The sequence below is a fragment of the Oryctolagus cuniculus genome, chromosome 7, assembly GCF_051225735.1.
Source record: "Oryctolagus cuniculus isolate XC-2025 breed Fujian yellow rabbit chromosome 7, ASM5122573v1, whole genome shotgun sequence".
In the NCBI taxonomy this organism is placed as follows: Eukaryota; Metazoa; Chordata; class Mammalia; order Lagomorpha; family Leporidae; genus Oryctolagus; species Oryctolagus cuniculus.
In genome coordinates this window covers 164,792,167-164,803,884 of record NC_142873.1, presented here as the reverse complement: position 1 = coordinate 164,803,884, position 11,718 = coordinate 164,792,167, and the positions used below count along the sequence as shown (strand labels likewise).

At 60.5% G+C, this 11,718-nt stretch overlaps 1 protein-coding gene across 5 annotated transcripts in view; it reads right to left on the bottom strand.

Annotated features, from left to right (window-relative positions):
- Nucleotides 1–445: 445 nt before the first annotated feature.
- GNB1 (G protein subunit beta 1) overlaps nt 446–11,718 on the bottom strand; it is a 79,489-nt gene continuing 68,216 nt past the window's right edge. For all 5 annotated transcript variants that reach the window (XM_070079416.2, XM_070079417.2, XM_070079420.2 and 2 more), the window contains 5 exons: nt 6,766–6,832; nt 3,955–4,156; nt 3,168–3,384; nt 1,935–2,046; nt 446–1,782 (listed from right to left, as the gene is read on the bottom strand). In XM_070079416.2, coding sequence (XP_069935517.1) covers nt 1,940–2,046; nt 3,168–3,384; nt 3,955–4,156; nt 6,766–6,832 — 593 coding nt within the window. In that variant the 3' untranslated portion in view covers nt 446–1,782; nt 1,935–1,939. The remainder of the gene's footprint in view (nt 1,783–1,934; nt 2,047–3,167; nt 3,385–3,954; nt 4,157–6,765; nt 6,833–11,718) is intronic.

Genomic DNA, 11,718 nt, shown 5'->3' with positions numbered 1-11,718 from the left:
GGGAAGGTGGCAGGTGGACAGCACGGTCCCATCTCAAATGAAGCCACAGCCTGCAGTGACAACCAGGTGGCTGAGGGAGCCCTCACACCCAGCTGGAGCAGCAGAGCCTGCCAGGACCCCCTCCTCCCTCGGGACACCCCAGGGGGACGCTTTGCACTGAGACCAGCACTTCGAGCCACGAAAACCCCAGGGACCTCGCGTGGGTCCTGCAGATTCCGCAGGATCCAGGGAAATCCTGTCATTCCACCTGTGAGCGAGGCAGCGGCTGACACACGCAGTCTCCGGTTTTATTCACGCTCCCGGGGCCAACGGCCCACCCCACCCTGAGAGTTTAGGGGAGGGGAAGAGGGCGGCGGCGGGTGGCAGGCAGGCTCTCCGCGCTGCAGGGTGGCCGGGCCCAGGCACGGCCGCGAACACGGACGGCGCGCAAGCACGACAGGAGCCCTCGTGTCAAACTGCTTTATTACGTTAAATAACAGCACAGTCTAACAGATCTACCTGGCATCCGGCTTCCTTGCAGTACACGGACTTACATACAAAAGGGCAGAGGGCAGAGGGTGGGGGAGGGAGGGCTCGTTGTATCTCGTTGCCAGGTCCAGGCCTACGGCAGCACGGCAGAGCCTTGTACAGCAGGTCGCGCAACACAGGAGGGAGAAGCCACTGCTGCTGTGGGGGCGGGGGGCCCAGAGCACTGTGGACGCGCGTGGGAGCGGGAGGCTCTGCGTGACGGCCCGGCGGCACGCCTGGGAGGCAGGCGTGGGGACCCACCGGGACGGGGACCGCAGGCCCACCCTCCTCCCTCCCTCGGAATCCAACAGCAACCGCCTGCGACAGAACCCCTTTGTTTTCTGTTAAGAAAGGGACGACAGGGCCTTCCCGCGAGCCAAGCGTGCAGAGCTGCGACTGTGCTGCTCCCGTGTGCACAGGGCGACGGTGAGGGCAGGGCGGCCGTGGGCACAACTTTAGAGGGTATTTCTTAAAGAAAAAGAACATCTAAGGACTTAGTCCTATATGCACTTCTGAGCATTTCTACAGCATGCGATTCTAAGGAGAAACCCACCCAATATGGCAAACAATCAATTTTTTAAAATTTAACTTAGAAAGTCTGAGATCATTATTTTCAAAACATTGATTTGTACATTGTTTCATACACGAGTAAGCGACTGACTATCCAAGCACCTGACAGGCGTCTCGCGGACACACGCGCCCGACGCGGCGGCGGGCGGGGAGGCCGGGCGTGTGCCTGCGCGCTTCACTGCTCAGCGTTTCGTGTGCGACAACGGGCGGTGACACCAGACAAGCAACAGAAAACCGGGGGCTCGGGGACGCGTCCCGAGGGAGCCACGCGGGCGCCCGCGACCCCGCTCACAGCTGCAGACCGGGGCCCAGCTCGGCGGGGTCCTGGGCGCGTTTTCAGGGACGTCACGGACAGGGTCACTGGTCTAAAACTCAGGAAAACTAACGAAAGCTGTGTCTGTCTCACAAGTACACTCATTTACCTTCAGGGTAACGTTTTATTATAGTATTTCCTTTTAAAATTCATTCAAGACAAAAAAGAAAACAGAGACGATGGCCCCGGGAGGAATGCACGGCTCGCGGCTGACGGCACACGTCCTTCTCGGAGTGGGATTGTGCTCTTGGTTTCAGCGTAGGTGAAGGAGAAGGTCTTTGCCCTTTGAAGTGCTGAGGGTGCGGGTGTCCACGTGAGTGGCTGGACGGGACGCGCTATCACTGGGACGCTTCAAGGTCGGAATGCTCTTCCAGTCACCACGGGGCTGCCTGCTGCTTAAACAGAGCACAGCTCGGCGTCAAGAGGACGGAGACTCAAGTCCAGCGTGTCCGCTTGCGGCTGGGGCACGCGGCTCTCTGGGCCGCCCGCGCTCACGACCGGCACGCACAGCCCGCGGGGCGGCGCCGGGCTCGGCATTACCTACCGGCCTTAGTTCCAGATCTTGAGGAAGCTGTCCCAGGACCCCGTGGCCACGGCCATGCCATCATCCGTCACTCCCAGGCAGCTGACGCGGTTGTCATGACCAGCCAGGACACCTGGGAGGGGCAAACAGCCTCAGTCACCCGTGTGTGCCCACGACAGCTCAGGCAGCCGGAGGGACGGTGCCCGTCGTGTCCCAGGGGTGCCAACAGCACCCTGCTCCTCTGCAAAGACGACACTCCAGGGCCCGGCCTTGAGTCGGTCACCAAGAGGGGGAAGGGCTGGGAGAGGCACCGACACAGTGACGCCCTGCGACACGTGCTGGCCCTGAGCACGCCGTGCTGCCCTTGAGTAAGCGGCCAGCGCCGTGGTGCACCGCTGAAGCCCCCACTTCCAACACTGGCGCCCCGGGAGAGCCGGTTCAGGCCCGGCTGCTCCGCTTCCATTGCAGCTCCCTGCTAATGTGCCTTGGAAGAGCAGACGGCGGCCCCGGTGCCTGGACTGCTCCACGCACACGGGAGACCTGGACGGTGCTCTTGACTCCTGGCTTCGGCCGGCCCAGCCCTGATCACCGAGGCCATTTGGGAGGAATTCACGCTCTCTCTAATAAATAGAACTTAAAAAACAAACCAAACACGTGCACGGGGGTGGTGCTGGGCTGTGGGCCAGGCGGGCGGCCCTGCCGCAGTGTTACGTCCCAGCCGCTCCGCTTCTGACCCCAGATCCCTGTCGCGCCCGGCAAGGCAGCAGACGGCCCGAGTGCTTCAGCCCCTGCCACCCACAGGGAGACTAGGATGGAGCGCCTGGCTCCGCCTGGCCCAGCCTTGGCTGTTGCAGCCATTTGGGGAATAATCTGGTGGGTGGAAGATCTCTCTCTCTCTCCCCTTCTGATTTCCTTCCCTTTCTCTGTCACTTTGCCTTTCAAATAAATTAATTCATTTAAAAAATAAAAACATGCATCTAACAAAGACTTCACACAGAAGCACGCCTGCCCCCGACCACGCTCCAGCCCCGCAGCTCAGGGGAGCGCCCAGGGTCGGGCCCCGCTCTGCCGTGCCACCCTCTCCTCACAGGTGCACTTGGGAGGAGCTTCTCATGCCCCCGGAGCCAGCACTGGCAGGGGCCAGGGCCTGGACGTGGTGGACGTCCCCCTCCCACCACTCCGTCACGCACAGCCTGAGCAACACAAACCTAACCGCTTCAGCCACGTGTGCCGGTCACAGCCCCGGCCGCCTACCTGCCCGGTCAGCCTTGAGCGCGTCCCAGACGTTGCAGTTGAAGTCGTCGTACCCGGCGAGGAGGAGCCGCCCGCTCTTGGAGAAGGAGACCGAGGTGATCCCACAGATGATGTTGTCGTGGGAGTAGGTCATGAGCTCCTGGTCTGCGCGGAGGTCAAACAGCCTGCAGGTGGCGTCGTCTGAGCCGGTGGCAAACGCGTTGCCGTTTGGAAAGAACTAGAAGAGGAAGAGAGCCATGGCAGCACGTGACTGCTCAGGGACACGGCGACGCGGACACGGCTAAGCAGGGCTGGGCTCTGGCAGGACTGGGGCAGGGTGGGGACGCCACGGCCGCTGCCCCCAAACAGCAGCTTTCACTGCAGCCCAACAGTGAGATGTGGTCAGCTGGCTGCTCTGTGCCACCAGCCTTCGGCCTGAACTCAGGCAGGAGGGAGGGACTGAGCAGGACAACGGTGGGCCTGCAGTACAGCAGACGCGTGCAGACACATCTGAACCTCCAGGGGCTGCAAGGCGGGAGCACTGCCTTCAGCCAAGGGGCTCAGGACGCCAGAGCGGCTCCAGGACACCCCGCCGGGGCCTGCAAGGGGTGGGAACAGCGCCTGTCACAGGACCGCCGCGCCACCAATGCCCGAGAGCAATGGCTGACACACGGGCAGCTGGCTGGGGTCACGTCGGGAGTCTCCTGCACCCACTCTGTGAGTCAGGTAGCATTTACATGGCAGAGAGGAAAAGCAGCTGACAGCCTGCAGGCTAGACCACGGAGCGAGCCGCGGCCCCCAGACTCACACAGATGGCGTTGATGTCGGACTCGTGGCCCGTGAAGGTCTGCCGGCACATGCCTTCTCGGACGTCCCAGAGCTTGGCTGAGGCGTCACAAGCACCAGAGACAAAGAGCCTGGTGTCAGGGGCCAGAGACAGGCTCATGACGTCCCCGGTGTGCCCGGTGAATGTGGTCGTCTGCTGGCCGGTCTCGATGTCCCACAGGGCACTGGAACAGGAGCAACGGACAAGGGGGCATGGCGCTGAGATCACAGACAAGAGTCACCTGCTCAACCAGCCAGGACTCCGGGTACCTCAGGGCTTGCTCGAGACCTGCCTGCACCCTGCAATCTCGCACACAAAGGACGCTCGGGCTCCTAGACAGGTGTGTGGAGGGAAGTGGGCAGCAGGAAGCTGCTGACCAAGGCCCTGGACCAGGGAGAGAAGCCGATTCTGCCCACAGCTGCTCCTCAAGGCCCCTGGGCCTCCCAGTGCCGGCCACTTCCGTGCTTTCCTGCAGCCGAGGGACAATGCTAGGGAAGCAGACAGCTCAGAGCAACTCTAGGGCCCCACGCTGCCCCTCTTGGACTTCCAGAAAACCTGTTGAAGGACGTGGCACGGCCACTCAGGGTGGCCACAGGTGAGACAGCAACAGCACCTGCACAGGGCAGGCGTCTGCTTCGAAAGCCAGTCATGGGCTGTCTGTGCCTCAACCACAGAAACCGCGCCTTCATCTCAGCTTCCCAGAAAACCTGGCTCAGCCCGAACACAAACCCAGTCCAAGGATTTCAACATCTACTGCCCAGGAGCTACCTCTCTAGGGCCTGGGGACTGCAGAAAGGAAGTCCCACACTGGAGTCGGAAGAAATGACTCAGGCCTAAGGGTGCATTAAGAATCCTACAGTCCCGCGAGACTGACTGGATTCCAAGTCCTATAAATCTATGAGGTCAACATGGCCAACACTTCGTGATACCAACTCCTCTGTTGCCGAGGGAGGCAGGAGCCTGCAGGTGACGTGGGCCCCGTACTGACCCTGTGACTGGGCAAATGAGTCACAGCTCCTGGCCACCAAGCCATGACAAAACCCACCGGGGGCTGGCGCTGTGGTATAGCGGGTAAAACCACTGCCTGCAGTGCCGGCATCCCATATGGGCGCCAGTTGGAGTCCTGGCTGCTCCCCTTCCGATCCAGCTCTCTGCTGTGGCCTGGGAAAGCAGTGGAGGATGGCCCAAGCCCTTGGGCTCCTGCACCCATGTGGGAGACCTAGAGGAAGCTCCTGGCTCCTGATAGGTGCAACTCCAGCCATTGTGGCCAATTAGGGAGTGAATCAGTGGATGGAAGACTTCTCTCTCTCTGCCTCTCCTTCTCTGTGTAACTGTTTCAAATAAATAAATAAGTCTTAAAAAAAAGAAAAGAAAAGAAAAGAAAAGAAAAGAAAAGAAAAGAAAAGAAAAGAAAAGAAAAGAAAAGAAAAGAAAAGAAAAGAAAGAAAGAAAATCCACCAGGGCAGTTTGTCTAAAATAACTCTGACTTAAATGCTGGTCATTTACATACAAATGGAAAAGTTCGAGAGATTATGACATGGCGTTTCCAGAAAACTGAAGGCTGAGAACAAGACCCCCTGACATCTGCAGCAGAAGCCAGCCTCACAGAGCGGCGGCCCCCGCCCAGGGCTACAAACAGCACCCATGGAGGGAGAACTGAGAGCTGGGGTGGGTGAGTGGTGGAGGTGAGACGCTGCCCGGATGCTGGCATCCACCCTGCAGCGCCTGGATTTGAGTCCCAGCTCCGCTCATTCCTGGGAGGCAGCCGCTGACGGCCCCAGTGCTCGCGTCCCTGCCACTCAGACTGAGCCTGTCCCCCTGGCTTGTTGTGGGCAGCTGGGGGGCGACCTGCAAAGGAGGGTCTCTTCTGTCTCTGTCTCTCTATGCTTTTTTTTTTTTTAAGACTTATTTATTTTTTGAAAGAGAGAGAGAGAGAGAGAGAGAGAGAGAGATCTGTCACTCCTAGACAGCTGCAGCAGCCAGCCCTGGGCCAGGCCAAAGCTGGGAGCTTCCTCAGGGTCTCCCATGCTGGGGCAGGGCCCAAGCACTGGGCCGTCTTCTGCTGCTCTCCCAGGTGCATTAGCAGGGAGCTGGATTGGAAGTGGAGCAGACGGGACTCGAACCGGCACCCATTTGGGATGTCAGCTCTATAGGTGATGATGTTACCTACTATGCCACAACACTGGCCCCTATGCCTTTCAAATAAATAAATTTAAAAAAAAAAAAAAGGAAATATGCAGAGATAAAAACAAAAGAAGCAGGCCGGCGCCGCGGCTCACTAGGCTAATCCTCCGCCTTGCGGCGCCGGCACCCCGGGTTCTAGTCCCGGTTGGGGCGCTGGATTCTGTCCCAGTTGCCCCTCTTCCAGGCCAGCTCTCTGCTGTGGCCCAGGAGGGCAGTGGAGGATGGCCCAAGTGCTTGGGCCCTGCACCCCATGGGAGACCAGGAGAAGCACCTGGCTCCTGCCTTCGGATCAGTGCGGTGCGCCGGCCGCGGCGGCCATTGGAGGGTGAACCAACGGCAAAGAAGACCTTTCTCTCTATCTCTCTCTCTCACTGTCCACTCTGCCTGTCAAAAAAAAAAAAAAAAAAAAAAAAAGGCAGCAGATACTTGATGCACAGCTGCAGTTCAAACAGCTGCACTTCCCACAAGCAGGGTGTCTGGTCCACCCATTGTCACTCCGTGTTTTGAACCCCAAGGCCATTTCAGACGATATGAACGGTCCAGCTAAGGTCCAGATCTTCGGCTCTGAGCATGACCCCAAGGCACCGCAGGCCTGGCTTGAGTACTCACCATGTGGTGTCTCCAGAGCTGGTGACGATTTGATTGTCATCCAGGAATCGGCAGCAGGACAAGTAACCTGGCAAAGAGCAGATGCAAATGCTGTCCTGCATCAAGCAAAGCCCAACCCTGCGGCGCAGCAGACACAGAAACCAGGGCTCAGCAGACGCCCCGTGTCTGTCCTGCGCAGTCAGGAACAAACCTGGGCCAGGTCAGCACGCACTGCCGGGCAGGGCTGAGGCTGTGGCCAGGCCGGAGAGCAGGTCCGTGACAGCGCCTCACACGGACCACACCTACACAACCCCTGTGGTCTTTCCTCCGCTCTTCTGGGAAAACAGACGGCCCTGAGGGAGCCCCTCCCCTCCCTCATTGGCTCACTTGTTCACCCACTCAACGAGAACTGACCCAGGCCTACTGGGCAGCTCCCGGCCCCTGGACAGATTCTCGAACAAAGGAGACACTTCCTGCTTCCCGGACACTCCAGGGGCAGAGAGAAGGAAGAGGCTGTCACAGCACGTGTCCACCTGTGGGCGGGGAGGGGTGGGGCGGGGCAACCAGACGAGAGGGGAAGGAGGTCCAAGCATGGAAGGCCAGAGGAGCCTCGGGCCAGGGCAGCCAGGGCTCCCAGGCCACCAGGGGATCCTCCAGGCAACAGCAGCGGGCATTTGAGGCAGTGGTTAAGACACCACTCAGAGGCCAGTGCCGCGGCTCACTAGGCTAATCCTCTGCCTGCGGCGCCGGCACGCCGGGTTCTAGTCTCGGTCAGGGCACTGGATTCTGTCCCGGTTGCTCCTCTTCCAGTCCAGCTCTCTGCTGTGGCCTGGGCAGGGGGTGCCAGGTCCAGGGGGCTCGGCACACATGGGACACACCCAGAAGCCCTGTCCTGAGCCGCTTTGGAATGAGCAACCGCAAAGGCAGAAATGCAACGTGGACGCGGCCACACGTCGTGACTCTGCAGGGTTTACCACTGCTTCACGCTCTTGCTCTCGTCCAAGTGGCCACAGGACCGTCCACTTACCACCACCCAGAACTCTCCAAGGGCTCAAAGGGCAGGGACAGCACAGCTATCACAGCCACAGGGGGCCAGCACGGCCTCCCAGGTGCTCTGGGGACACTGGCCACTGTCAGGGACACACCCGCTTAGGGCTGGGCCACACCAGCCAAGGCAGGCGACAGCGTGTGGATCAGCAACGTGCAGAAACAAAGCAGAAAGGAGAAGCCCGCGTGGGGTGTGAGCACAGAGAACCGACACGTGGAGGGGTGATCTCTAGACAGCAGCTACGTGCCTCGAAAGCACGCGTGCAACACCAGGCCGGCGGCGAGCCAGCACCCTCTGCAGCCCGCGCAGCCCTGCGCCCGGCTCACTCCTCCCCATTCGTCAGCACAGCTGTCAGTTCTTTCCGGGACCAATCCCCGCATCCCCATGCCAGGGTAGGAGGCTCCCATTCGGACGTCACTCACAGTGTCATCCTTAACGGGGGAGCGCAGAAGGGCAGGAAAGAGCTGTGACCTCAGGATGCTGGCCTCAGGGCCACCAACTTCTCACCCAGGAGCCACAGCTCAGGTGAAGGAGGCCTGGGCTCTCCGGACCACACCCTCCCCCGCAGCAGCCAACCACGAGACTCCTGAGGGTCTCGGGACCACACCCTCCCCCGCAGCAGCCAACCACGAGACTCCTGAGGGTCTCCGGACCACACCCTCCCCCGCAGCAGCCAACCACGAGACTCCTGAGGGTCTCGGGACCACACCCTCCCCCGCAGCAGCCAACCACGAGACTCCTGAGGGTCTCGGGACCACACCCTCCCCCGCAGCAGCCAACCACGAGACTCCTGAGGGTCTCTGGAGTGGTCCTCAAACAGCACGGGCACTGCCGGCCTGCGAGCCACGTCACATCAAGACCAGAAGCGGCACCGCAGCACACGTGTGGCCCGGGGCCGTCAGGCACGTGAAGCAGGTGTGCGGCGCGGAGTGGCTGGGAAGGCTGCTCTGGTGTCCCTGTGTAACTCTGTGGTGAGAGCTTTCAAACAGACAAACGCTGCTTCTAATGACACCAGGGAGGGGACTCGACATGCGGGTACTCGAGGGGTGGGGGACCATCGTGCTGCACAGTTCCAGAAAAGCTGTCCTCCCAGGGAGCAAAGGCCCCAGCGTGGCCTGGGGTGGCAGGCAGCAGCCAGGGTGCAGAGCCCAGCTTCTCCCCGGGCTTCCCACAGGGGCCTCTTGGCCAGTGGCAGGTGGTGGCGAGGCACAGGGGCTCCAGGCTCCACTCGCAGCAGGAGGCTTCTGAGGGTTTGTTCCCAAGCCCCACCTCCCTGTGTCCACTGTGGAGAGGTGCAGAGCTGTCTGTCCACCCTGACGCCTGGTGCCCCGGGGCACTGAACATGCACCTCAGGTGGGAAGTGGCCCTTCCCCGCCCCGGTGAAAGGCCGTGCTGCTGCCTTCCGGGACTGCAGAGGCGCAGGGCAGGCGCACACCACACAGAAAAGCAGGTGTGCAGCAGGAGCACCGGTGCCTGCACACACATGGAGGCCCGAGCCTCGTGGGGCCACCAGCTGCAGGGACGAGGCTTGAAGGGAGGCAGCGTGGGGAGCAGAGGGGGCAGGAAGGTGCCTTCCTAGGAGGTAGCAGGGCCACCTAGGAAGCTGAGTCACCAGGTCTGGGACAAAGAAAACCACCCAAGAGTGCATGCACGCGCACACACACACTCACACCCGTGTGCGGGGGGCTGCATGTGCACACACACACTCACACCCGTGTGCAGGGGGCTGCATGTGCGCACACACTCACACCCGTGTGCGGGGGGCTGCATGTGCGCACACACTCACACCCGTGTGCAGGGGGCTGCATGTGCACACACACTCACATCCGTGTGCAGGGGGGCTGCATGTGCGCACACTCACACACTCACACCCATGTGCAGGGGGCTGCATGTGCGCACACTCACACCCGTGTGCGGGGGGCTGTGCGTACACGCGCGCACACACACACACACCCCTCTGTGCAGGGGGCTGCTGTCCTGGAAGCATGGCCCCAGGCAGCCCCTCAGGCCACTCGTCCCAAGAACACAAGTGTGGGCTTCAGAACCGTCCACCTACAGGGGCCTTCGCTGCAGGGAGACAGAAAGTGGCGCGATCTGCACATGCCTGCACACCCCAGGCTGGCAAACCTCACGACGGAACTTTCCAAACTTCTTAAAGGTGACACCGTAGTTCTGGGTGGAATCGCAGGTGAAAAACAACAGAAAAGAGACTCAGAGTCCTCTTGCAAAACATCCACACTGAATGCACACTGAGATCACGCTCTGGCCTGCACCTGGGAGCGCAGCCCCATCTGCTGAGGAGCGAGGAGGAGACCCCAGCTGGGGAAGCCACCGGGCATCCGCAAGCAGGCCAAGGAGCGCCGGCACTGCCCCTGGGAGGGAGTCAGACTTGACAGATGTCAGAGCACCTGGGCTGCACACAAGACGAGAGCTGTCAGCAGGACCTGCGGGGGGGGGGGGGGGGGGCGCAGAGGAGCTGGGACACGGGTGGGCAGGAAAGGAAGAGACGACCGAACAGCCTGCAGTCTCCAGCTGGAAACGCCAGAGAGCGCGCAAGGCCGACAGCGCAACTGTGGAAAACGTCACGCCAGCGAAGGAGTGCCAACGATTCCCAGCTGGCCTGAGAGCCCTCTGGGCCCAGGGAAGGGAAACTCCTTCTTTGCTGTATCTGGGAGGGAGGCCGAGGGAAGGGGGAGGCACGGCAAAGGCCCGAGGCTGTCTGTGACTGCAGCAGCGTGGGGTAGGGGTGCCGAGGCAGCAGCCACAGAAATGAGTCGCTCAGTGGTGACTGCTGGGGTGCTCCACAGGGCAGCGGCTTCCTCTGCATCCCGTCCTTCCCCAACACACACGGCGTCCTGCTTCTCGCCGCAGGAGGAAACCACGTGAGCACCGGCATCCCGCGTCCCGAATGGTGCTGACCTGACTCCTGGCTGCCCACTTCTGACCTGGCTTCCGTGAGCTGGGAAGGGAGGAAGGTGGCACAGGCACCTGGGCCCCTGCCAGCCACGCAGGAGACCAGGATGCAGCTCCTGGCACCTCCACCCTGGAGTGGCCATTCAGGGGATAAACCAGTGGGTGAAAGATCTTTCTCTCTCTGCCTCTCCCACTGCCTTTCAAATACATAAAAATAAGTTTTTAAATGTTTAAGATGCCAGCTAGGATGCCTGCATCCCACGTCGGAACGTCTGGGTTTGATTCCTACTCCAGTTCCCGACTCCAGCTTCCTGCTAATGCAGGCCTGGAGGGCAGAGGGATGGCTCAGCTAATGCAATCCCTGTCCTCCCGGGAGGATGGGAAAAAGTGGCAAAATGTCACCCCAAAGACCAACTCAAGACGAGATGCTGGAATGAGCTGACAACTTCTTGCTTCCTCTGCATCCCTCCGCTCACCGGGAGGCAGAGGGCGCGAGGAGGCCCTTCCCAGGCGTACTGCTCCAGGTCGGCAGAAGCCGAGCCGACAGCAGCTACTGTAGCTGTGCTCACGGAAGCAAAGGAACACCTCAGTATCAACAAAAACATAAGAAATCGCAACAGAAAAATTAAAAAGGCTTTTATTTCTCACTTTATTCAAAGATAAGAGACAGAGACACAGAAATCCTCCCTCTGTTGGCTCACTCCTCAAATGCCCACAACAGCTGGGGTGGGTGGCGTCAAAGCCAGGAGGCTGGCATTCGACATGGGCGTCCCCAGTGGAGGGCAGGGACCAAGGACTTTAGTCACCACTTGGTGCTTTCCAGGGTGCACGTTGTCAGGATCTGGAATAGGAAGTGGATCTGGGACTCAAACCCCAGCACTCAGGGCCAGCACTGTGGCTCAGTAGCTTAATCCTCCGCCTGTGGTGCTGGGATCCCATATGGGCGCCGGATCTAGTCCGAACTGCTCCTCTTCCAATCAACCTCTCTGCTGTGGCCTGGGAAAGCAGTAGAA